Source organism: Cnephaeus nilssonii (assembly GCF_951640355.1).
Source record: "Cnephaeus nilssonii genome assembly, chromosome: 5".
NCBI classification, from domain to species: Eukaryota; Metazoa; Chordata; class Mammalia; order Chiroptera; family Vespertilionidae; genus Cnephaeus; species Cnephaeus nilssonii.
The window spans coordinates 7,782,485-7,809,262 of record NC_137076.1 but is presented as its reverse complement, the minus strand read 5'-3'; the positions used below and the strand labels follow the sequence as shown (position 1 = coordinate 7,809,262).

At 57.7% G+C, this 26,778-nt stretch overlaps 2 protein-coding genes across 4 annotated transcripts; both read right to left on the bottom strand.

The window, feature by feature from the left end:
* Positions 1-253: 253 nt before the first annotated feature.
* On the bottom strand, positions 254-5,723 carry FCER2 (Fc epsilon receptor II; the record flags this gene model as incomplete). The annotated part of the gene is made up of 10 exons (XM_079772697.1): positions 254-392; positions 704-810; positions 923-1,074; positions 3,244-3,333; positions 3,422-3,484; positions 3,591-3,653; positions 3,853-3,915; positions 4,477-4,530; positions 4,825-4,944; positions 5,702-5,723. The coding sequence occupies 10 exons, from the start codon at positions 5,721-5,723 to the stop codon at positions 254-256; spliced, it is 873 nt and encodes a 290-aa protein (XP_079628823.1).
* Positions 5,724-19,534: 13,811 nt separating this feature from the next.
* CLEC4G (C-type lectin domain family 4 member G) lies at positions 19,535-25,866 on the bottom strand (the record flags this gene model as incomplete). Of its 3 annotated transcripts, none has more annotated exons than XM_079770828.1 (9): positions 19,535-23,152; positions 23,368-23,483; positions 23,576-23,724; positions 23,896-23,985; positions 24,270-24,374; positions 24,786-24,848; positions 24,994-25,047; positions 25,405-25,515; positions 25,788-25,866. In XM_079770828.1, 9 exons carry the CDS (start codon positions 25,864-25,866, stop codon positions 23,065-23,067), a joined length of 855 nt encoding a protein of 284 aa, XP_079626954.1. In that variant the 3' UTR covers positions 19,535-23,064. The 3 variants fall into 3 exon arrangements, with proteins under 3 accessions (XP_079626954.1, XP_079626953.1, XP_079626955.1); XM_079770827.1 differs by having other exon boundaries at positions 19,537-23,091; XM_079770829.1 differs by having other exon boundaries at positions 23,071-23,207.
* Between the last annotated feature and the right edge of the window lie 912 nt (positions 25,867-26,778).

Sequence of the window (26,778 nt, the reverse complement as noted above, 5' to 3'; positions counted from 1 at the left end):
GGAAAGGGACAGGCCCTCTGGGGAGCTGGCAGGAGCCGGGGACGGATCAGCTGTCCTCTGGGCGGGGGAACATGTCAGCAGGACTCTTCAGCCATGAAAGAGGCAGCCAGGCCTCGGTGGGGTCCTCAGGGTCCCAGGTTGGCCCTAGCTGTCCCCGTATTTGAGGTGGGGGCGTCACAAGGAGGGGTACATGTGGAGGGTAGGCAGGGGGCTGTCGGGGTCCGCGTCTGGGGACCGCGGCGGCAGGCGGCAGTCAGCAGGTGGCCAGCTGGTCACACACCCAGCCGTCCAGGTAGCTGCCGCAGAAGGCGTCGTTCCACTGCCCGGAGCCCAGCAGCATCACGCAGTCCTCGCCCTGGGCCCCGTTGTTGGGCTCCCCGGGCCGCCAGTTGCTGCAGCAGAGGCTCAGGTTGGCGCAGGGGGAGGGCCCCACTGCCTTCAGCCTTTACTCACCCCTCTGAACCTGGGTCCGTCACCCCACCCCGGGGTCCCCACCCCATCTCGGTGCAGCTCAGAGACACACCTGCCTTCTCTCATCCCAGCCCAGGCCTCCCTCCCACCCTGACCACCTCCTGCCGTGACGTCCAGAAGCTCCCCCAGGTCTGGGCCTGGGGCACGTGCCTCCAAACACCCCCCCTCTATCACAGAGACGCCCCCTCTCCGAGTCAGCCTGGGGCCATCTCCCTCTCCTTCCCCTTCTCACCTATAGTCCAGGGGGCTCTGGTCCATCCAGACAAATTCTCCCTCCCTGTCCAGGTCCCGGAGGCCAATCCAGGAGCCCTTCTTGTTGCTGTGTTTGGCCAGGAAGTCCTGAGGAGCAGGGCCGGGCTGGAGGGCTGCCAAGCTGAGCCTGGGTCCCTCCGCCAGCCAGGCGGCTGTCGGGGCTCCCCTCCCCCTGATCACACGCAAAGCCCAGGCCCACCTGCTCCTCCTGGCTGTGGATGCTGACCAGCCTCCCCCGGAGCCGGCGGCAGGCCTGCCGCGCCTGGAACCACCGCTTGGCGCCCTCCCCGAAGTAGTAGCACTTCCGCTGGAAACTGACCCACTGCTCAGGGCACGTGTTGCACACGGAGCCTGCGACGGGGGAGAGACTCAGGGGCGGCTGTGGGGGGCACCGGAGTGGGTGTTGTGGCTGGTGCCTGGCGGGCACCGTGGCAGGCACGGCGGGGGGCAGCCTGCTGGGTACCTTGCTGGGTGCCCTGGGTACAACGGGCAGATGGGGGGGCAGCATGCCTCCTGGAGTCACACCCCGGGGCCTAACAGAGGGACGCGCCGGCCCCCTGCTGCCCTGGGCCTCGGAGGCTGACCGGTAAGACCAGCCCCCACGCAGGAGCACCTCAACTGCCAATGCCAGCTCCACAGAGGGCCCCCAAGAGCCGAACATCCATCAGCCACCGACGCAGCTGCCATAGAGCCCTCGGCCACCAGCACGTCAGTCATCGATGATGCCCGCACAGCTGCTGCCGCTGCACAGCGCTCGCCCGCGTCGCCAGCACAGGCCGCAGCGCCTCCGTCACCGCATCCTGACCACAGACGTTCTCCTGGCCGGGAGCACTCGGCCACCAGCACCGTGACTGCCAATGCCTCCAGAGTCAATGGCATCTCATCTGCCACACCATGTCCCCAGGCGCCACCTCTGCCAGCAACACCTTCATCACTATCCTCACCGCAGCGCCGGCACCCACTATGGCCAGCAACATCTGTCCACCACCAACACCATGGCCGGCACCGCCCTCACCAACACCAGACCAGCCATGTTTTTGTTTTTTTCTTACAGAGAGGAAGGGAGAGGGATAGAGAGTTAGAAACATCAATGGGAGAGAAACATCTATCAGCTGCCTCCTGCACACCTCCTACTGGGGATGTGCCCGCAACCAAGGTACATGCCCTTGACCGGAATCGAACCTGGGACCCTTCAGTCCGCAGGCCGACACTCTAGCCACTGAGCCAAACCGATCAGGGCAGACCAGCATGTCTTAACCACCAGTGCTGACGGGGGCGCTGAGACCAGGCCCCTGCACTGTCCTCGCCAGCTGCTCCGATGACAGCCCCGCCGCCATCACCGCCAGCACCCCCAAACCAGCCCGTGGCCACTTTCGGGGATATTGTGATTTTCTTCTCATTGGCCAGGCGAGGCTGTGGGAGGGGGGAGGGGCTGAAGGGTTGGTCCCCATGGCCTCGACCGAAGGCCACCTTGGTCTCTCCCGTTGCTCCCGCCCCAAGCACACGCTCAGGCACTGTCTCTGCCCCCAGCATTCCCAGGGGGAGGGCTGAACCCTGTTACTGGCCCACTCACGCAGGATCTGAATCGATTTTCTTCGAGTGGCTTTGTGTGTGTGTGGGGGTGCTGTAAGGAGTCTGGGGTCCACAGGAGGTTGTGAGCCCTGGGAGGAGCAGAGCTGGGGGTGCGTCTCGCTCACGAAATGGCACCCGGCACGCAGCCCTCGGGGTGCGATGTGAAGAAGCAAGAGAACATCGCTGGTCCCTTGGGGAAAGGGTGGGGAAGGTGTCGTGGCTGCGTGCCACCTCGTCACTGAGAGACAGCCCGGGAGCTGGCCATCCATCAGCGGTGATCCCTCAGCGTGAGCTGGCCCAGACCCCCCTCCCAGCCTGCCCCGGGGCACTGGGGCTTCCTGCTGGAAATCCCACGGCAGGCCGCACCGTGTCCCCGGGGACAGCACTCCGCCCCCCGAGCACAGAGCCTTCCTCTTCTCTCCCTCAGCCGGGCCGCGGGGCTTCCCAGACGTGGAAGACCAGAAGTCGGGGGGTGGGTGGAGGGGACCTCAGGTTAAAGGCACAGTGACTGAGTATCGACTCCCCCTGCAGCGGGCTGGCCTCCATCACTGCCACCTCCGGGGCCTATGCCAGGAAGCTCGGCATCCCCACAGCTGCAGCGGTGACCCCGTGACGCCCTCCGGCTGGGCCACACCATCTTCTGGGGGGCGGGGGCTGTGGCTGAGGGCATCCTACTCATGACCCTCTGCTGAGCCATGGTGGACAGAGGACTGGGAGAACCCAGTGACTGCTTTTACCTGGGGGAAAACATGTGGGACCCCCACCCTCAGGTGTGGAGGGGCGCAGCTGGACTCAGAACCGGCTTCCTCGTGTGCCCTCCGTTAGCCGTGCCACACACATACACACATACCCCTCCACATGGTCTTCACATTCATGCACCACCACCACACACCTGTGTTGTCACATGATTATATCAACACGCCTGTGGGCTCAGACGCACGCACTCACCGTTGGACACTCGAAGCTCTATCCACAGCTTTGCCACCTCCTCCTGGAGTCTTTCCAATGAATCCAAGGCCGTGCGTCTCTCATTTAAGCCTTGGGTGGTTGGACGGGGGCAGTGGTCACAGACAAACGTGTGGGCCTCTCCTGGTCCCGCCCATCCCCGGACCCTCCCGAGCCTCACCCTGGGACTTGAAGTTGCTCAGGTCCTCTAGCAGTCCATCCAGGTTCCGAGAGAGCTCAGAGTCTGATGGGGGGGGTGGGGGGGGGCAGGACGGGTGTCAGGAATGATGCCTGAGGGTCTCGAGGTCCCCATGGCGCTAGGACACCCCCCCTCTGCCCCCAGCTCTCACCCTGAATTTCCATTCTCTTCTGTTCTGCTTGGATTTCCTCCATGCTCTGCAGCGCCTGGGCCACTGGTTGCAGGGCAGAGGCTCAGTGGTGAGCAAGTCCGTCAGGGCCACCCATTCCCCACACAGGCCCCTGGGCTCCTAGCCGGGGGCTTAGGGCCGCCTGCTCACCGTGCAGCTCACGGGTGGCCGGCAGCACTGACTCCGCATGCTCACCCAGTTCCCTTCCTCCCTCTCCCCCAGGCCCCCCGCTGAAGCCACTCACCCTGGGACTGCTGGGCCATCTGGTCACCCTTATGTCTTTCCACGTCCTTGGAAACCCGAGAGACTGGGGAGGGGCGGGAACGTGTGTCCTCAGGAGCCAGGCAGGCAGGCCCTTGAATCCCCCAGCCCCAAGTGCAGGGACCCCCTCACCTAGTCACAGTGGCTGCAGCTTTTGGTTTTAATTCTGGTGGCAACAGTACTCAGGCAAGTGCCGGCAGTAGGAAGAATCTGTGTGCCTTTCCTCCCTTCAGAATTAAATGTCAAAGCAGCAGGCCTCTGCTGAAAGCTCACTGGATGCTTACTAGGGGCCTTCTAAGTGCCGCACAGCTCTCAGCTCTCAGCGCTGAAATGATGCCCATTTTGCAGGTGGCTAAGCTGAGGCACGGAGCAGCTCTATAACATGTCACCAGGCGCTTCTCAGGGCCCTCCCCTGCCCTCCAAGAGTCACTGGGCTTACCCCCCACATGGGGAAGGAGGAACCCAGGCTGACCCTTGAGTTCCTGGGGGGACACTGGAGCCCAGTTCTCCTCCCACATCCCACAGTGGTCAGTGGCAGAAGCAGGACAAGAGCCTGGTTTCCTAGCCCTTCCCACGCTGTCCCCCCCACCCCCACCCCCCCACATACCGTTCCGGGCAGCGATGTCCTCCAGCTGTCTCAGGCCCTGCACGGTGTCCCGGTCTGGGCAGGGGAGAGGGCAGGAGAGGAGAGGAAGGGGGTTCAGCTTGCCCCACCCGCCCACAGCCTACCTGCCAGCTGGGGATGGAGGCCTCGGGGATATCATGTGGGAGGTGCCCAAAGGGTGGGAGATGGGGTTGCCGAGTGGGAGTGGGGCCCCTGAGAGTGGAGCAGGAGACAAAGTGGGAGATGTGATGGGAGACCGGCTCGAAGGGATGTGTTGGGCCCCCAGGATCTTGGAGGGGGTGTCTGGGAGGGAACATGAGGGGTGGCCCGTGGGGCTGGGGATGCTCTCACGCCACAGGAGAAGCAGGGTCAGCAGCCCGGCCCACAGCGTGGCCGTCACCAGCCCCAGCAGCACAACCTGCGTCCCGCGCCTGCAGCACGGCCGCCGCCCTCTGCGAAGCTGCAAGACATCTGCCAGGAGAGGGGCCAGGAGGGGCGCGGGTGAGGCTGGGCACCCGCTCCATCCCTCCCCCAGGGCTCAGGGCCCCAAGGCCTGGGAGCCTGCCAGAGCCCACCCCTTCCCCTCACTCTACATTCATGTCCATCTGCGCATCTCAGCCTGTCTCTCTGCCCATCCAGCCCAGGATCTGCCGCTCCTTCTGCCCCAACTGCAGCCGGCAGCGAGCCTGACTCGGGGCCAGGCCCTTCCAGAGAGACCCGCGGGGCTGCGGCGGGGGTGGGGGGTGGGGGGGGGGCTCCTCCGTGTGCTCCTCCATAGATGGCCGAGTCCACCCAGCCCTCCTGCCCCTCTTCCCTGGTACAGGTTCAGCCACCCCCACTAACGTCAGAACCCCCAGGCCTCACCCGAGCTCCTGCCCCCACAAAACTCTACCTTGAGGCTCCTCTGCAGGTCCAGCCCCCCTCCCCTCATCCTGGCTGTGAGGGTTCATCATGCTGAACCTCACTTGCTCTGAGTCCCCGTGGGACCTGCTCTTCCACCCCGTTGGGCCGCGGTGCCCCAGCTGGAGCGCCTTGCTGTTGGGAGGCTGTTGAGTCAGAGAAGGGAGCTAGCCCGGCTTCCCTTTCTGAGTGGCTCTGTGCCTGCCCCCCCATAGCGGGCCTTTCCTAGAAATTCACTCTTCTTCCCAGGGAGGGGCCCGGAGCCCGGGGTGGAAGGAGGAGGTCAGGGCTCTGGCTTTTGCCAATGTCAGCTCCAGAGCCCTCTCACCTGAGTATGAGCTTTCCTCCATGGCAGTGCTGGTTGGGTGCTCCCCACCAGCCAAGACTGTTCACTGGACGGGCTCAGTCACAGCGGCGGCAATGGGATCTGTGATCTAACAAGGGTTAGGGTTAGGCGTCCGCCCTGGGTCCTGGCCCAGGACGGTATCCGAGGGTCGAGAAGCTCCGTGGGCGCCAGCGGATGCTGCTTGGTTCCCGGCCAGGCGTCAGTGTCGCCCGTAAGGAGACACAGCTGGTGTGAAGGGCCCCGGGCCCATCCCAGGTGAGGGACAGGGCACGTGCTCAGGAAGCGTGCACCCGTGACCTTGGCAAGTGGCTGAGCCTCAAAACCAGTCTTTGTAACGTGACTGTGTGGAGACGCCCTCTGCTGCGGGGAGTGCCGGCTCTCTCTGAACGTGCAGCGCGCTTTGGACAAGGCCTGGCACGGAGTCCTCTCCTCAGCACTTGTCAGCCTTGCTGCCTGTGCACCCTGGGCCCGGGACACAGCCTTCTGAGCCTCCGTTTCTTCCTCCCTAAAACGGGTCTGGGACAGTGCCCGACCCGGGAGGCCACGGTGGGATCGCAGGAGAGAAGACTGCACACGAGGCTGTCAGCACAGGCTGAACACACGGGTCTTCAGATACGAAGCCTGTATCAGGCATCTGCTCTGTGCGGTCCTGCTGGGGGTGCAGAGCCCCGTCAACAGGCCACAGCTTCCTCTTCTGCCAACCTTTCCAAACACCTTTAAATCCGCTTGATTTTATTTAGTTATTTTTTTTTGGTTAATGCTCACTGATTTTTAGAGAGAGTGGAAGGGAGGGAAAGAGGGGGAGAGAAAAACGCTGATGTGAGAGAGACACATCAATTGGTTGCCTTCAGCAGGTGTAGAAACCAGGCCGTTTGTCCAACAGGAGAACTCTTGCCTCTGCTTACAGCCTTCCACAGCTCCCCAGGGCCCTCCATCATCAGCCCCTGCACACGCCTCACTCATCCTTTTGCCTGGCTTCCCCTTTGCCCCGCCAGGCCCCTGCGCACCTGAGAGTCCGCCCAGGACCCCCTCACACTGCCCACTGCCCTTCCTCATACAGCTCCCCTCTTGGCTCTCCCTCGAGACTCAGCCCAGAGCTCGTTTCTTCTAGGAAACCCATGTCCACTTCCCACCACCAGCCCCGGCACACACACACGGAGTCACACGTGTGCACACACATCCACACACACAGGCACACCCTCAGAGGCACACGCACACAGACACACATTTGCACAGTGACGGCGTCACACATTCCCACTCACCCCACTGCACAGGCTGTGTTCTGCGAGTTGCTGTCCTCCTGGCCCGTTGGGGCCACCGGCAGAGGCCCCCGCGGTGCGAGGCGTTGAACCCGGAGGCACACTTTCTCCTGAAAGCAGAGCCACCCCAGCTCTCTCTCCACAGACCTCCCTGTGGGCGCGCCCAGATGATCGCGCCCACGCATGGCCCATCTGGGGCGCCACAGCCCGGCAGAGGCCCTTCTGTCATTATCTCCACGTCTCAGGTGAGCGAACAGGTTCAGAGACGCCGCCCCGCGTTCCCAAACTGCTAACGGAGGTGAGTGGTAGGGTCAGGGTTTGAACTGGAGTGACTGGGCAGGAAGAGGGGAGAGAGTGGGAGAGGGAAGGAGAAAAGAGAAAGAAAGACATGTGAGATAAATGTTAAAATTGAGGTCCGATATTGGCAATTTTGTTGTACAGTTTAATTTAGTAGCAACATGCACTAAGCACACTCAGCAGCCTAGAGGTAGTGACACATTTAATGTTCGTAATCACCCTATAAGGTAGATGCTTTGTCACCCAGGCTGCCTTATGGGTGAAGGATATAAAGCACAGAGAGGTTAAGTAACTTACCCAAGGTCACACAGCTCATGCGTGGCAGAAGCAGGATTTGAACTCAGGCAATGTGAGTTTCAAGTCTAAAGCCCTAACCATCATGCCACCTCGCCTTGTATTTACAGGGACTCCTTGGCACTTTACCCACCTCCCTCTTTATCCCTACACCAGCGGTCGCCAACCTTTCGGACCTCACGGACCACCAGTGGCCCGCGGACGACCAGTTGGCAACCGCTGCCCTGTACCATGTCTCCTGACCTTTAACCCATCCCCACTCTCCATTGGGGACTGCCCAGTGCCACACACCCTGCCCCCGATGGCCCGCCTTCTCGCCCCAGGCTCCACACCCTGGCTCTCACTCTGGAGGGTGCCCCCTTGTGCCCATGCCCCAACCAGACCTGAGCGAGCAGCCACCACCAGATGGGGAGGGTCCTGGCTGGAATGTCCCCGGGGGCATGCGCTCCATGACAACAAGCACGGCACTGCCCTGTCTGTCACCTGTCTCCCCAGCATGGGAACCGGGAGCCCTCTGCTCATGTCTACTGAATGGATGGCCGGTGGGCTGGGATACTCCTTCTGCACCCCACCTGGATCTGGGCTAATTGAGGGGGCTTGAACCATTGCGTGGCTGCCAAGGGACAGAGGGTGACCGCTTTAAATAGGGAAGAGTGTCGAGTGGGCATCAGAGAGAGGCCTTGGGGGCTGCTGGGTGGACAGAGGACAGCATGAGGCCTGGAGGGACCTAGGAGCTGCGGGGGGAGGGGGGAAGGGGAGGGCGAAGGGGGATGGAGGGGGAAGTTGTGAGGACTGTTTTTGGAGGGCCTGGCAGGGATAGAGACACGATGGGGGCTGGCGCTGGGGCCAGGGGCCAGAGGGGGTAGCCGGGAGCAGCAGCCCGGCCCCCAGTGGCACCTCTCTCCTCCCTCCCACCCAACAGCGAAAACCAGACACGTCTCCAGGTGCTGCCAACTTCCCCCCGGGGGCAGGATCACCCCGGGCAGAACCACTGCTTGGAAGCGCAATTTAAGGAGGAAGGGAAGGTGCTGGCTTTAAGCTTCACCTCCCATTGTTTCTCTGTTTGCATTTACCTCTCTATCTACAGATCACCTCTTTCCTCTTTCACTCCCTCAGCCGTGATTGGCCACCTGCTGTCTGCCAGGCTCTGGAGACAAGCTGAAGCCCCAGTTCTCCTGAGGGACGAAGACAGAATTTTGTTTTTACCTGTAGTAAAATACACATAAAACTTAACATTTTAATCATTTTCAGTGGCATCAGGTACATTGTTGTGCAACCATCCCCACCACCCGTCTCTAGAACTTTATCATTTTCCCAAACTGACGCTCTGTCCCCACTAAACACTCATCTCCGCCCCCCCCCACCGCTCCCCGGCCCGGCTCCCACCATCCACTCTGTCGCTGCGGCTCCGTCCCCGAGGGCCCTCCCAGGAGTGGGCCCGCACAGTGTCTGTCCTGTCCGTGACTGGGCTGTTTTACTGAGCATAATGTCCTCAGCGTTCATCCATGTTGTAGCAAACGTTAAAACCCGTAAGTCCGCAATTTCAGGGGGCGGAACGCAGGAGGGGGGATACCTTGGGCCCGAAGAAACCTGGGCCCGGGGCACCCTCTGAGCAGGCCACTCGGGGGAAGCGGAAGCTGCGGCTCCATTTTCATCCTCCAGCAGCCCAGGTCCTCCCCGGGGCTTTGCGGCCTCAGAGTCCGGAGCTGGTGCCACACCCTTCCCGCCCGGGACTCCGCACACGCTCCCCGAGGCTCCTCACCTGGAGCAGGGCCAGTGGCCTTTCTGTCTCCCAGACTTGACCAAGGGGCTTAAGCAGCCTCTGTTCTTTGGGGGCCTCAGTTTTCCCCACAGAGAAGGGCCTGACATCGTCCAACCTCCTCAGATGCCCCCAGAACTGCTGAGGGAGCGGGCAGTGCTAGAGAACTGGGCCGGCCCAGGGACAGCGCTGCCACTCGGGAGGGTGAGGGACGCAGCGTGTGGGGCTCTCACCATGTAGATAGACAGACACACGCACACACATGTTCACAAAGGGACGCAACACCGTCACTTACAGTCACACACACAGACAGACATGGACAGGCACTGCACAACTAACATGCACAGCATATACACACAACACATGCACACAGACACAATACAAAAAAAGATCGACAGGCACTACACAACTAACATGCACAACACATACACATACACAACACTTGCACACAGACACAATACAATAAAAGCAGACACAACACCACACACATGCAAAGATTCGGACATGTAGACAAATGCAACACAATCCAACCACATCACACACACACCACAGACACAGACACAACTCAGGGATGTCTACACAACACATACACAAAGACACACACTACAGGACACTACCAAACCACACACACATTACATAAGACACACACATAACATACATAATCCATGCACACAGATACACACAGATACAGACAAATATAAAAGGAACAGACACAACACAAACAAGCATACACACAACACCACAGACCACACATACGACCCATAGACTTTTATGCAACACATACACAAAGATGCAGTTCAAACGACATACCCAATCCACAGTTGAACATCCACACGCACACAGATACAACACAGTAAAACCATAGCCACGCACAATACATACGCATGGAAACATAGATACCGACAAATGCCTAGACACCCACAGAAGTACACACAAAGCACACACATATAGACACACAGATATAGACATGACACAATTAATCTACAGGTACAATATAGACACAACCTATGTGCACATAGATACACACACAACACAATTGCATGCACAAGCCCACAAACACACACAGGTACAGAAATGTACACACACACAGAATGCACACACATGCAGAGACACAGCACACAGATATGAGCACTGCACAGACACGCATCTGCCTTCTCTAGCCTTCTGCAGAGCTGGGGTGCTGGCTGGGCAGAGCGGCGCCCTCCCCACCTGCCGCCCTGCCTGACTCGGCTCTCTCTGCTCTGCAGGCCTCACTTCCCTCAGGACCTCCTGCTTAGCCTCTTCACAGCCCCTCACCTCCAGCGTCCCCGTCCTTGCTGACTCCCCACATCTCTGTTCAGTCCAGCCCCATCTCCCGAGCTTCATCTGTGATGCACCGACTCACTCACTCGTTCATCTATCGAGTGAGGCGCTGGGCACTGTACTGGGCAGCTGGGCCACCGTAGTGAATAAGGCAGACAGAAATCCCTCTCCTTGGGTCTGCCCTTCTATCCGGATGGATAGATAGATAGACAGACAGACAGACAGACAGACAGACCAATAGCAGGTGGTGGCAAGTGCCGTGAGAGCCATGGAGCAGGCAGGACTGGGGAGACAGGTGCTGTTTAACTAGAGTGATCAGGGACGGTCCTCTGAGTGGGGGGTGTTTGAGCTGGGACCCCTAAAGGGACCGAGAGAAGCAGCGGGAAGGGTATCCTTGGCAGAGGGCACAGCAAGTGCAAAGGGCAATAGCCTGCAGGCCGGGTGTGGCTGTCACTCCCCATCCTGGTCCCCCCTTTGCTTGGCTGGGGATCACTGGGTGGGCTGCACATGGTGTGTTGGAGACCCATCGAGGAAGCCAGTGACTGGAGTTGAGTGAGCCCAGATGAGGTCGCTGCCCCAAGCTGGTACCGTATCACCATCACCACCCACCATCCCCACCCTCCATCACCACCCACCATCCCCACCCTCCATCACCACCCACCATCCTCACCCTCCATCACCACCCACCATCCTCACCCACGATCACCACCCTCCATCACTACCCACCATTCCCACCCACCATCACCACCCACCATCACCCACCATCACCACCCACCATCACCCACCATCACCACCCACCATCTCCACCCACCATCACCACCCTCCATCACCACCCTCCATCACCACCCACCATCACCACCCTCCATCACCACCCTCCATCCCCACCCACCATTACCACCCTCCATCACCACCCACCATCACCACCCACCATCACCACCCTCCATCACCACCCTCCATCACCACCCACCATCACCCACCATCACCACCCACCATCACCACCCACCATCACCACCCTCCATCACCATCCACCATCACCATCCACCATCACCCACCATCACCACCCACCATCACCACCCACCATCACCACCCTCCATCACCACCCTCCATCACCACCCACCATCACCATCCACCATCACCCACCATCACCACCCACCATCACCACCCACCATCACCACCCACCATCACCCACCATCACCACCCACCATCACCACCCACCATCTCCACCCACCATTACCACCCTCCATCACCACCCACCATCACCATCCACCATCACCCACCATCACCACCCACCATCACCACCCACCATCACCACCCACCATCACCCACCATCACCACCCACCATCACCACCCACCATCTCCACCCACCATTACCACCCTCCATCACCACCCTCCATCACCACCCACCATCACCACCCTCCATCACCACCCTCCATCACCACCCTCCATCACCACCCACCATCACCACCCTCCATCACCACCCTCCATCACCATCCACCATCACCATCCACCATCACCCACCATCTCCACCCTCCATCACCACCCACCATCACCACCCTCCATCACCACCCTCCATCACCACCCACCATCACCACCCTCCATCACCACCCTCCATCACCACCCACCATCACCACCCTCCATCACCACCCTCCATCACCACCCTCCATCACCACCCACCATCACCACCCACCATCACCACCCAGCCATGGGCCCCCACCTCCTACGTGTCTCCTTTGGTTGGTCCCATTTCTCCTCTTCCACGACCCTCCACCCCCCCCCCCCCCCCCCCGCCCAGCCACTGTCCTTTCTCCTGGACAATGGCGGCAGCCCGCCCCCCCCCCCGCCCTGTCTCATCTTCCTGCCGCCCCCTTACAGCCCCTTCCCTGCACAGCAGCTGGGTGACCACACCTTTCCCATGCCTACGACCTTCATGGCTCCCCCTGCTACACCCCCAAAGCTCCAGCTCCCCTATCAGGAGTTGAAGATCGTTTCTGCTCAGGCCCTGACTTCTCTCTCTCTCTCTCTCTCTCTCTCTCTCTCTCTCTCTCTCTCTCTCTCTCTTTTTCTCTGTCACATTTTTAAAATTGATTTCAGAGGGAAGGGAGAGGGAGAGTTAGAAATATCAATGATGAGAACCAGTGATCAGCTGCCTCCTGCTGCCCTCTACTGGGGATCGAGCCCGCAACCCGGCCATGTGCTCTTGTCTGGAATCAAACTTGGGACCCTTCAGTCTGCAGGCCGACGCTCTAGCCACTGAGCCAAACCGGCTAGGGCCTGACTGCTGTCCCTCTAGCCTCCCCACCCCCACTCCTACATGATTCCCAAGGGCCTGACCATCACCGCGCTCTCTCACACCGCTCCCCCTGGCAGGTCCCGTGCTGGGAGTGCCCAGCTGTCTGCAGCACCAGCTTGCACAGAGGCCTTTCTGAGGGGAGGCCAGGCCAGGCGCCTCCTCTCAGCCTGCACCCTCTGTCCTCCCCAGCCGTGAGCTCCTGTGTTGAGCGGGCTGGGAGCTCCCCACGGGCAGAACCTGGGTCCGCTTCCTGGAGGGGCCGTGGGCTCACAGCCATGGGCACCCCTTTGCTCTCCTTCCTGCCCCTCGCCCTTGCAGAGAGCAGACAGAGGGGAGGCATCGGGAAGAGGCTGGCTCTGCCTGGTCACCTTCCTGGGACTCGGGGCCTGGAGCCAGGCCAGCTTTGTTCTGTGTGTTGGGTGGAGAGAGGTTGGGGGGCTCAGGAGGAGGGGACCCAGAGGTTGGCTTATCCACAGCTTTCCTTCTGGATGGCCTCTCAGGCCCACTGCCCACTCCCTCCAACCCCCAGGCGCCCGCGCACCCGCAGGAATCCTGGGAGCATTCCAGGCCTGCGCTGGATTTGGGGATTTCTCTCTGTCAATGCCATGGTTCAGTGACCGGATAGAACCCAGTGTGGGGACCAGGCTGGAGGATGGCTCTCAGCCGCCCAGGCATCCAGAAAGTCCTCAGGGACCCATAAGTCCAGGACCTCAGGACCCCAGCCCCTGAAGGACCCAGGAAGCCAGGACTCCGGTCCTGCCCTCAGGGACCCAGCCCCCAGCCCCTTAGGGACTCCTCTCTAGGATTGTGTGTTTTCTAATCCACCCCAATGGATGAGAAAGCTGTGTTGCTGGTTAGTGCATTAGTGAGCCGGAACAGTAGGGGCGCTGCCCCCTGCTGGACACCCCCAGTCACTGTCCCCCACTGGGTGTAAGTGAAAGGTGCTCCTAGCTCCACCCCCGCTCCCTGCAGGCTGACTATGCTGTCCAGGCCTCAGCTTCCTCAGCTGTGAAGTGGGGAGAAGCACAGCCCTCCCACATAGGCTGTCATGTGCGTGAAGCCTTCCGCACCGTGCCGGCTGGCAGGAGCACATGGGAGGTTATTAGTGCTGCTTCCCGGAGCACAGGGCTGTCCTGTGCCTCCCATCATCACCCCCCACCCCTGCAAAGGCCCTCAGAGAAAACCCAAATTCCCTGCAGCCGGCAAGGCGCGGTGTGGCTGGCACGCGCCCGCAGGCGTGGATCTCTCTTCGCTACGGCCACACCCGCAGGCTTTTCCGATGGTTAAGCCTTTCCCCGGCCCTTCCTCATCCTCCAGGACTCTGCTCTCTGAGAGAAGTGACCCCAGCGAAGGGGCCCCTAGCCCCCCAGTCACCCCTTTAATGGTCTCTGTGACTCCTGCCCCCTGTGTGAACGTGTCTGGTTTGCCAATGGTCATCACCAAGTTGTCAGCTCCTCGCGCAGGGCTCGGCACACAGTAGGTGCTTTACAGGCATCACATCTGAATTCGGTTCCTATGATTGTTGTAAGAAATTGCCAGAGACTGGAGGCTTTAAACTGCACACATTTACTACCTTGCAGTTGTGGGCGTCAGAAGCCCAGTGCAGTCTCTGGGCGTGGACGGGGCTGTCCTGGAGGCTCTGGGGGAGAATGTAGATCTAGAGGCGCCACTTTCCTGGCTGCGGCCCCTTTCTCCATCTTCAGTCAGCAGCGCAACTCCCTCCCATCTCTCTCTGCTTCTGTTGCCATGTCTCTTTCTCTGACTCTGACCTCTTATAAGAACCCTTGTGGCAACATTGTCCCACCTTACCTCCTCCCCACCCTCGGAATCCAGCATCATCTCCCATCTCCAGACCCTTACCTTAACCCCATCTGCAAAGTCCCTTTGCCACACGAAGCCACATATTCACAGGTTTGGGGTCAGGATGGGGCCTCTCTGAGGGGCCTGCTCAGCAGGCCACAAGACCCCAACGCTGGGCGCTGCGGCTATGATCATTCCCACTTGAGAGATGCACAAACTGAGTCTCGGAGAGGCAAAGTCACGTCCCAGGCTCACCCAGAGACCAAGTGGCAAGCCCCGGTTTTGGGCTCTGGGCATTCTGTCAGCATCTGCCAGACTCCTCCATCTGAGCCGTCTGTGCGGGGTCTGGGACAAAGGAGAGGCTGGGGAGGGGGTGTTGAGGAGGCGCTGAAGAAGGTGGGGGAGGGGCTGCCCAGGGTGGGAGAGAGGGTGTCCTGTCCCACCCTGGGGGCTTCCCCAGACACCTCAGCCTTGGGATCCCAGGGGTTTTCCTGGAGTTGGGAGGAGGGAGGTGGGAGGCTGGACAGGACAGGCTGCTCGGTCCCAAGGCCGTTTCCCAGGAAAGGGGTGACGGGTGGGGCCAGCTTGTCCAGGAAACCCTGGCTGCTGACTCAGTCCCAGAAAGTGTTGTCACGTGGCCGCTCCGGGGATGCTGGGACACCCACTGGCAGAAGGCAGAGGGCAGCTGGAAGGGACCGCTCCTGCCCCTCCTCCGGCCGCCCAGCAAGAGCCTCCTCTGCCTCTCCAAGGCCGGCCATCCACCCGCCAGCCACCTCACTCCTCAGGTTAAAGTTTTGGGGGGGGGGGGAGATTGATTTTGTAGAAAGTTCAACCCCCCAACCTCACCATGTGGGCACAGGAACTTCTATTCCTCCTCCTCTCCTCCTCTCCCTGCCAGACTGTGAGCCCAGGGAGGCAGCCAGGACCTGAACGCCAGCATTCCACTTATGACAGCCTCCAAGCACACAGAAAGGTGAGTTTTAAACCCGGCCAATGTGCTCAGTGGTTGAGAGTCACCAGTTTGACTTCTGGTCAGGGCACATGCCTGGGCTGTGGGCTCAATCCCCAGTAGGGGACGTGCAGGAGGCAGCCAATTGATGATGTTTCTCTCTCATTGATATTTCTATCTCTCCATTTCCCTCCCTTCCTCTCTCTTTAAAAATCAATAAAAACATTTTTTAAAAGTTGAGTTTTAGTCCTAACTGGTTTGGCTCAGTGGATAGAGCGTCGGCCTGCAGACTGGAGGGTCCTGCATTTGACTCCGGTCAAGGGCACATGCCCGGGTTTCGGGCTCCATCCCCAGTGGCGGGAGGGCAGGAGGCAGCCAATCAATGATTCTCAATCATCATTGATGTTTCTATCTCTCTCTCCCTCTCCTTTCCTCTCTGAAATCAATAAAAAAATATTTTTAAAAAGTTGAGTTTTAAAATGAAAAACCCATCCTTAGATTCTGCAATCAATATTTTCTATAAATGCTTTGTTACACTATCCTATCTAATAAAAGGGTAATATGCAAATTAACCATCACTCCATCACAAATATGGCGGCGCCCATAGCCACAAGATGGCAGCACCCAGTCCTCTCAGTCCCGGCAGAGTCCCCCAGTCCCAGGCGGGGGGGCGGCGGCTGAGAGTGGGCCGTGTAAGCAGCCTGGCAGAATGCTTGCTTCGTCGCCGCAGTGACGCAGTGACGAGGCAAGCGTTCCACCCTGGCCACAGAGGGCCTCTGCACAGCGGGCACAGAGCGGCCGGGGCGGGAACACTGGTGTCGTCGCCCCAGTGACAAGGCAAGCATTCTGCGCCAGGCTGCGGATGGGCCTCTGGGCTGCAGAGAGCCTCTGGGCAGTGGGCGTGGAGCGGCCAGGCCCCGCAGAGAGCTACTGGCGCACGGATTCGTGTGCAGGGCTACTTGTGTATATATATATTTACTGCTCAATCCATCTTATTTTTATGCAGTTCAAAGTTAGCTGTATATACAACTCAACACCAGGAAGACAAACAATCCAATAAAAAAAATGGGCAAAGGACCTGAATAGACACTTCTCCAAAGAGGACACAAGGTGGCCAATAGACATTGGAAAAATGCTTAGTGCCCCTAATCATCAGAGAGATGCAAATAAAAACAACAATGAGGCCCTAGCCAGTTTGACTTAGTGCATAGAGCAGAGGCCTGTGGACTGAAGGGTTCTGGGTTTGATTCTGGCCAAGGGCACATACCTGCGTTGTGGGCTCGATCCCCAGTGGGGGGCGTGCAGGAGGCAGCCGATCAATGCTTCTCTCTCATCATTGATATTTCTATTTCTCTCTCCCTCTCCCTTACTCTCTGAAATCAATAAAACTATATTTATAAAAAAAAGGACAATGAGGTATCACCTCACACCTGTCAGAATGGCTACCATCAACAAATCAATAAACAACAAGTGCTGGCAAAGATGTGGAGAAAGGGGAACCCTCTTGAACTACTGGTGGGAATGCAGACTGGTGCAGCCACTGTGGAAAACAGTCTGGAGTTTCCTAAAAAAACCTAAATATGGAACTGCCATTTGACCCAGTGATCCCACTTCTAGGAATATATCCTAAGAAACCAGAAACACCAATCAGAAAGAATGTATGCACCCCTATGTTCATAGCAGTGATATTTACAATAGCTAAGATCTGGAAACAGCCCAAGTGTTCATCAGTAGATGAGTGGATTAAAAAGTTGTGGTACAGCCCTAACTGGTTTGGCTCAGTGGATAGAGCGTTGGCCTGCGGACTCAAGGGTCCCAGGTTCGATCCCGGTCAAGGGCATGTACCTTGGTTGTGGGCACATCCCCAGTAGGGAGTGTGCAGGAGGCAGCTGATCCATGTTTCTCTCTCATCGATGTTTCTAGCTCTTTATCCCTCCTTCTCTCTCATCGATGTTTCTAGCTCTCTATCCCTCTCCCTTCCTCTCTGTAAAAAAATCAATAAAATATATTTTAAAAAGTTGTGGTACATTTATATCATAATACTACATGGCTATAAAAAAGAAGGAACTCTTACCCTTTGCAACAGCATGGATGGGCCTGGAGATTATTACACTAAGTTAAATAAGCCAGTCAGAAAAAGGCAAATACCATATGATCTCACTTATATGTGGAATCTAATGAACAAAATCAACTGATGAACAACATGGAGTCAGAGGCCTGGATACATGGAACAGACTAATGTCAGAGGGAAGGGGGGTGGGACTGGATAAAGGAAGATTAAGGGATTCGCTCAAGGACATAAATGCATAGTCCATGACACAGACACTAGTGTGGTGAGGGCCAAGGGAGGGAGGGTGGCGGGGGCTGAGTGAAGGTGGCAAAGTGGGGGGAAATGGAGGACATCTGCAATAGTGTCAACAACGACAAAAAGTTAGTTGTGGACTTCCATCTCACTTCCCCTGAAACAGTCCAGCCTGCAGAGCATGAACTGAAGTCCAATGTTTGTCTGCCACTCTCCTTACTTTTTTCCCTTTTGAGTAAAATGACATAGAATGAAATGCACAAATCCCAAGAGTTGTTGTGGGTTTTTTTTGTTTTTTTGTTTTTTTGAGCTTTTTCTAAATCAATTTGAGAGAGAGAGAGAGAAAGAGAGAGAGAGAGAGAGAGAGAGAGAGAGAGAGAGAGAGAGAGAGAGAGAAACATTGATGAGAGAGACACATCGATCGGCTGCCTCCTGCACACTTCCCCACTGGGAACTGAGCCCGCAACTGGGAATTGAATCTTGACCTCTTGGTTCATGAGTCAACCACTGGGCCTCTTTGAGCTTTTACAAATGCATTCACCTTGTAATTCAAATGTCTATCAAGATCGCAGAACATTTCCATCGCTCCGGAAAGTTCTTTCATGGCCTTTCCTGGGAAATCCCTGCCTCTGCTCCCAGACAACCATGTTGCCACGTTTTTTCCTAGCTAGCATCGTTTTGCCTGTTCTAGAACTTCATGTAAATGGGCTCCTAGAGTCTACACCATTTTGTGAATGGTTGTTACCACTCAGCCTAAGTATTTTCAGAATTCTCCGTGTCCAGAGATCCTGACCTCTTGTTCTCCGTTGCATGCCACGCCTGATGTAGAATAATCTAATAAGCACTGGAGAAATGTTTGTGGATAAGAAAGTAATTGTATTGAATGAATGCAAATGATTTCATTGCATAAATGAATGAATGAAATGGCTTCTTGTTCACAGGAGACTTGATCTCACTCCTTCTCTCCAGCTTCTCTTGCCAACCTCCTGAGTCATGATTCAGGGGCTACAGTTCCAAAGAGCAGAGAACCCCCCCCCACCACCACCACCCAACCACCACCACCACACACACCTCTTGTTTCCCCAGTCCCATAGTCTTCCCACCACAACATGTTGTCAGGTACCTATCATCCCCAGCTTCCTACCTTCCCCATTATCTGCTTCAACTTCCAGCTTTATTTCCCTCCCTCCTGCTCTTCTCTACATAGATTCCCCCTCCCCCCGGCCCCAACCTGGCTCTAGAACTGCTGAAATGTCTCCTGGGTCAAAAGTTCCCTCCCTGAGCAGTCAGGGCCCTGGGACATTGCTGATGGAGCCCAAAATGGTGCAACGGCCAGACAGTTTCTTATCAAAGTTAAACACTCATCTGCTATCTGACTCACTGCCAGGCATTTACCCAAGAAAAGTGAAAACGTAAAGCCATAAAAAGATTTGTACAAGAATGCTCACAGCAGTTTAATTCACAGTAACGTACATGGGAAACAATGCAAACATCAGTCAACGGGTGAATGGATAACAGACAGTGGTCCAGCCACACAGTGGAAGATGGGTCAACAGTGAAAGGGAACACACTGTGGATACACACAGCTGAATAGGTAAATCTCAGACATTATGCCTACAGAAAGAGTCACAACATACGGTGATTTAATTTAAAGGACATTTGAGGAAAGACAAGTCTAGGCAACAGTGGTGCAAGCAGATCTTGGGATCATGGTGGCCTGGGGCAGAGGTGGGAAGGGACTTGAGGGGATGATGGAATGTAATGGTGACTACACCGTTGTATACTTTTCTCAAAACTCTGACTTGGAGCTTGAAATGGGTGCATTAAAATTTAAAACATTTAAATGGTGGTATAAAATGCGCATAATATAAAACTTGCATCTTAATCCTTTTTAAGTAGGCAGTTCAGGCCCTGGCCTGTGTCACTCAGTGGTTAGAGTGTCATCATGTATACCAAAGGATTGTAGGTTTGATTCCCAGTCAGGGAACATAGCCAGGTTGTAGGTTCGATCTCTAGTAGAGTTAATTATATTCACATTGTTGAGCGACCAATCTAGAAGTTTTTTATCTTGCAAAAGTGAAGCTCTATACTCATTAAATTACTCCCCACACCTCTCTCCCCATAGGTCCTGGCACCCACCATTCTGCCTTTTATTTCTATGAGTTTGACTACTCTAGGTACGTCAAGTAGGTGAAATAATACAGTGCTTGTCCTTTTATTGCTGGTTTATTTCATATAGCAGCAGAGACTTGGCAGATGTGACTCAGGATTTAGAGATGGGGGAGGTTCCGTGTTAAAGAATTTGGTAGGTTTTTGTCCGTTTTTTGGCAAGGTGCACTAAACCCTTGGGATTTCCCAAGTGATAGGAATGTCTTTGATCTTCATGGGGACCCATTGGCTCAGACCTGAGTTTATAGCAAGGAGATGGCTCAGGGTGGGGGTTGGCCATGCCAGAAAGACCAACCATGAGGGGTGGGGCTTTCAGACACCCAACCTCTGGTGAGGTGATGGAGGTGGAGATGGAGTGCAATCACATGACCAATGATTCCCTTAATCACCTTCATAACGAAGCCCCAGTACAAACTCTGGACACCAATGTCAGGATGGTGATCTGTCCTGAGAACATGGGAAGAGAACATGGGAGCTCTATGTTTGAGACCCTCCCAGCCCTCACTCTCTGGGTCTCCTCATTGGCTAGTCTGAATTTGTGTTCCTTATAATAAAACTGTAGGTCTAGAGCTTTCCTGAGTTCTGAGCAAATTATAGAACTAATTTGAAGGGGATTGTGAGATCCTCTGAATTTGTATCGGTTGGTAAGAATCAATTGGCCGAAACCGGTTTGGCTCAGTGGATAGAGCGTCGGTCTGCGGACTGAAAGGTCCCAGGTTCGATTCCGGTCAAGGGCATGTACATTGGTTGTGGGCACATCCCCGGTAGGGGGTGTGCAAGAGGCAGCTGGTCGATGTTTCTCTCTCATCGATGTTTCTAGCTCTCTGTCCCTCTCCTTTCCTCTCTGTAAAAAATCAATAAAATATATATTTAAAAAAAAAAAAAAGAATCAATTGGTCAGAGGTGCGTGTGGCCCAGGGACCCCCAAACTGTAGTTAGGACAGTCTTATTAGGAACGGTGCCCTTAATCTGTGGGTGCTGTCTATACTAACTTGGGGTGGTTAGTGCCACAACTGCATTGCAGGATGACAGGAAACCATCCTGGATTCTAAGGCTGGGCCTGAAAGAGCAATCACAGGTGTCCTTATAAGAGGGAAGCAGAGGGATACTGGCCCAGAGGAGGCAAGGGGACCACTAAAGCAAGATGCTGCCCTATTGGCTTTGAGATGGAAGAAGAGGCCACAGGCCAGAATATGTGAGAGATGCAGCTATAGAAGCCGGAAGACAAGGACACAGATTCTCCTTGGAGCTTCCGGAGGGAGCCTGGCCCTGGTGACACCCTGATTTTGGCTCAGTGAGACTAACTGTGGGCTTCTGACCCCCAGAATGCGCGGTCTCAATCCATCAAGTGGTGGTCGTTGGTTACAGCAACCTTCGGAGACCCACACACTCCTCCAAGCTGACCATCTGAAAACCCATCAGTGTGGCTGCCGGTCCACTAGGAGTGCTGTCTGTCCGGGAGTCAGTGCCTCGCTCTGAGCTGTAGCTGGAGAAGGCCCAGAGAAGGGTGGGAGGGCTGGCTGGTTACACCACGGAAAGGCTTGCCCTGGCCAGGGTGTCTGGGTGTTATTCTCTCTTCTTCCAGCTCAGTCGAGGCTCTCCGGGCGGGGCACCCTAGGGCTCAAGCAGCTTTGGACTTGAACTCAGTTCTACACAGACGTAAAGGCTGCCAGCCTGTCACACCCCTTAGACCTGTGTCCATTGGAAATTCCCAGAGAGCCCCCAGCCCCTAAAACAGGGGCAGGAAACTGGGAGTACAGAGTGAATTCAGATACAAAGTTCCCATGTTTGGGGCACCCTGCACACTGCACCCTGCCATACTTAACACCTTCCAACACTCTCCACCTGCAAAACTTTCCCTTCCCAGCTCCACGTGCTGAAATCTCATTATTCCTCAAAAGTCCATGTTCTCTGGGATGTATTTTCTGATCGCTCCACCCAGTGGTCACAGAACCTAAGTGCCCTAGACGTAAGGGATCTACACCTGCCTCAGGGCCTTGTCTCAGGTGCCCGAAATCTCCAAGGACAGGGGCCACCCCTTTGGCATTTCGGCACAGTCCCTCTCCCCAGGACACAGGTGGCTCCTTCAAACTCCTCCCACTGTCACTCATTCATGCATTCCCCCACTGAGTCACTGGTCACATTGTTCCTGTGCCCAGCTGGAGTGGAATGAGCCGTCCCGGTGAGGGGGGGGGGGGGGGGTTTAAGGACTGGGTCTGACTCACTTCCATGTCCCCAGTGCCCCACAGCCCTTCTGGCTCAGTGCAGACTACTCACTGGGTCTGGGAGCATCATAGAGCCATGAGGTCCTTGGGGAGGTTGGGGTCCCTCACGGGTATCATGCCAGGGTCTCTGGGATAAAGCTTAGAAGAGCTCCCCAGAGCCAGGCGCTAAGGTGGATCTTATCTCAAACATTTATTGATGCTCCTTAGGGCTTCAAGGACAGTTCATAAAACCCGTCTTTGAGGCCTCCCAGTCTAAGAAAAAATGCAAGAAAACCAGACAGCTCCATCTCCCAGTCACCTGGTCCTGGCTAGGGAGGGAGGTGGGGTCTGATCAAAGGGCCCAGGAGCCAGGATTTCGGAAGAGGTGGAGGCTAAAGTTAGGCTCGTGTGGGAGGGCTAGTGGTCAGGTGGGAGAGGAGGTCCCAGGGTACATGCACTGGACTCCGCTGAGCGGGGTGGGTAGTTCTTGGGCGGGGGGGGGGGGGGGGGGGGGGAGGAGAGGAGGATCCAATGGTGGTGGGCAAAGCCAGGAGGGTGAGTAGCTGGAGCAGTCGCAATGGTGGGTGTTGCTAGGGGCACTGGTGGGCTCAACAGTTGTTCCTCTTCTCGCAGATCCAGTTGTCCTTCTCGTTGCCGCAAGGGGCATCGTTCCACAGCCCCGTGTGCAGCATCATGACGCAGTCCTCCAGCCCCCGAGCGTCATTGGGCTCTCCCCGGTTCCAGTGGCTGCAGCGGTTTGGCGGGGGTGTTGCTGGGGTCTAGGCTGAGGGTGTCCCTGGGGTCCGGCCTTCAGGGTGCAGCCTGTTTATATGGCTTGGGCCTCCTCTGGACACCCTGAGCGTCTAACTTAAGCATGCACCGGGGATATAACTTTCTAACGCCCAGAATTTATCCCTCAGCCAGCCCCCAATGGCTAGACTGCCCTGCCGGTCCCTAAGGAGCTCCTGAGGTCTGCAGAGGACTGCCTCAGGGCCTGGCCCCTTCCCAAGCCCCTTCCCTCACCTGAAGGTGAGTGGGGATCCGTCCACCCACTGGTAGCCCTTGACCTCTCTGGCGCGGCGCTCAGCCCTCAGGCCCAGCCAGTAGCCGCGGCCTTGTGTGTCCTGAGACAGGAAGTCCTGGATGGAAGGATGGAAGCGGAGACTGAGCACCTCCGGAGGCTGCCCCCTCAGTGAACTCCGCCTCCGCCTCGGCCACCCGCGCTGCGCACCTGCTCATCCAGGTCCCCGACGATCACCAGGTGCGCGCCCGCGCCTGCGCAGTAGCGCTGTGACTCTTCCCACGTGGCCTTCTGCTCCGAGAAAAGGTAGCAGGAGCCTCGGAAGGGCAGCCACCGCCTGGGGCAGGGCTCGCAGGAACCTGTGGGTGGCAAAGGCCAGGGAGGTAGTCTGCTCCCAGGTGGAGCAGATGAAGGGGTTTGGGGGGCGCAGGTGCAGGTCAAGGTCAAAGGGCGGATCCGGGTGGATCAGGGAACCAAGAGGCCTACGGGTAGGGTTCACTTATCCTCTCCCCGCACCCCGTCCTGCTCACTGTTTCCAAATCGGGCGGCCTCCAACGCCCGGAACAGCTCACTGCGGATGCCCTCGCGGTCCCTTCCCGCCTCAGCCAAGCGCTGGGTCACTGCGAGGTCAAGGGAGTCCAGGTGACAGCTGGGGTTAGTGTCAGGTGCAGGTTGCGATTAGGTTACGGTCAAAAATATCACGGTCAAGGACTGCTATCGCTAGGTATGGTCCCCCTGTGGTTGTGGTTAGGAGTTGTAGTCAAGGGCAGAGCCCCAGGGTCAGGGTCAGGATGGGAGACAGGATCGGGGTTAGCGGGCAGGATCACAGACCAGGGTCTGGGTCCCAGAAGGATCAGGATGTAAATAAAGGTCGGGGCTGGATGGTGAGGGGTCCCGCCCTCACCGCGCTCGCTCAGTTCTCTCAGGGCGCTCCCCTGCTCCAGCAGCATCGCCTTCGCCTCCCGCAGCTCGGCGCCCGCAGTCTTCTGCAGCTCCTGGGTCTTCAAGCCTGGATGGGGCGGGACGTCTGAGACCTCCAATCCTGCTACAAGGCCCTCCCCCAGCCCCCAGGCCCCGCCTCAGCCCCCAGGCTCCGCCCCCAGGCCCCAGGCCCCGCCTCAGCCCCCAGGCTCCGCCCCAGCCCCCAGGCCCCGCCCCAGCCCCCAGGCTCCGCCCAATCCCTCAGGCTCTGCCTCAGCCCCCAGGCTCCGCCCCAGGCCCCAGGCTCCGCCCCAGCCCCCAGGCTCCGCCCCAGCCCCCAGGCTCCGCCCCCAGCCCCCAGGCCCCGCCTCAGCCCCCAGGCTCCGCCCAAGCCCCCAGGCCCCGCCCCAGCCCTCAGGCTCCGCCCCAGCCCTCAGGCTCCGCCCCAGCCCTCAGGCTCCGCCCCAGCCCCCAGGCCCCGCCCCAGCCCCGGTCTCACAGCAGCTGTGGCAGGCTCCGACCTCTTCCTTCAGCGCGCCCAGCACCACCGTCTGCTTCGAGGCTGGAATGACCCCCGCCCGACCCACACACGCCAGGTCACCCTCGGGGACTCACGGGGACACCCTTCCCCACTCCGGGCCAGCCCCGGGACCTTGGGGTACCCACCCACCTCCTCATAAACCCAGGAGCCCCTGGTCTGCACGCACCGTTCGTTCTCAGCAGGTCCTGGCCGCCCAACAAGGCCCCTTGCTGCTTGGAGGCTGCGGAGAGAGGCTCCTGCGGACGCGGCCCCGGGGACTCGGGAACCCCTCGCCCCAGGGATGCGGGAACTCCCGTCTTGGGACGCAACGAGAGGGTGGGCAGGGGCACAGCGCACAGGAGCGCCCAGGGGCCGAGGGGAGACAAACACACAAGGCCACACACACACACTCATGCGTGCACAGGCACCCTCACGGGGTGCACACAGCCCCAGGATGCACACACACTGTTCACGTGTGTTCACACGCAGCCCCAGGCAGAGTCGGGGACCCAGCTGTTACGCCTGGTGTGGAGGGAAGAAACAGCAGGGGGAGGGGAGGCGACTGGGACACGGTCTTCCCATCATACCCACCACTTACCCTTGGAAAGGAGGATGCTCAGGATGAGTGTCCACAGGACTGTGGTGACCAGGAGAGCCAGGGCCAGGAGGAGGACTCGCCGTACCCAGCGGCCCCAGCGGCCCCAGGACCCTTGAATAACAAAGGACTCGTGGGTCCCTCCTGTACCAGGACAGTCCTGGAGCCCTGGACGCTGGGGTCCCAGGAAACGGATTCAGAGAGGTTAAGCAGCTTTAGGTGACAGAGTTAAAATCCGAATCTATGTCCAGTTGGCTCTGGGGCCTGTGTCTCTCCTGCACCCAGCACTTGCTCCCTTTCTTGGATGTCGACCTCCCTTGCCCATCAAATCCCCAACCAGAGGGACCCAAGGGGGCCAGTGAGGCAGCCCCATTGCTTGCTCATACCTCCGGGGACCTCCTGGAGCCCGCCACCCAACTTGCAGTACTCCACAGTGTCCATGGTGAGCAGGCTCCGCCTGGGCATTGGTGTAAATATAGCCTCTCCCTCACCCTGCCCCGCCTCCTCTCCCTTCCTTCCTTTTCACATCTTCCCTTTCCATTGCTGCTACCAAGGACCCATTGACCAATCACAGGGCTGGGCCCTTTCTGGGCTGAGCTAGGGGGTAAGGGTGAGGTGGAGTGAAGGAAGTGGGAGAGTAGGGGGTGGGTAGAGGGAGTGGAGGGGGATGGGCAGTGGAGTGTGAGCACGTACTGGTGTGTGTGTGTGTGTGTGTGTGTGTGTGTATCTGTGCACAGTCAGTACCAACCTCCTTTGCCTGGTAGCTATAGCAACATCTCCAGGCTGGTGCTGGGGGCTTCACTTTGGTCCCCAGCTCTTATGAGTCAGAGGTTGGGTTTCCTCCCAAGAGGGACAGGCCTCCTTCTGGGTCCCTGAGAAAGCCCCCTCAGGCCTGGACTCTTGGGTCAGCTCAGCTTCACTCCTAACTCTCCCACAGATTACCTACCGGAGGCTGATCCTGAGTTCAGTCCTCAGAAGGGAGGACACAGATGGTCAGCTAAGCTTCTGGACTCAACCCTTGGATGGGTGGGGGAGGGGGGGAGGGGTACATGTATGTAGCTTCTAGAAGCCTCAGTTTTCCTCCCCTGTGCAGACGAGGACCTCTCTCCAAGGGATGCTGTGATAAGGAAACGAGGCTATGGATGTTAAGCCCTGGCACCATCCCCAGGCACAAACCCACTAAATGTCCATTCATTCTTTCAACAGATACCGAACGCCTCCCGTGTTCAGGCATCGGTCTAGGACCTGGGACTTGTCCTATGGTGGGCAGAGGTGTCATGGCCATTGTATTGCGAAGCTAACTTCAGACCGAAAAACAAGGCAGGCAACGCCATAGTATGATAGAATTCACTGTAGCGTTACTTACTCACGGGAAGA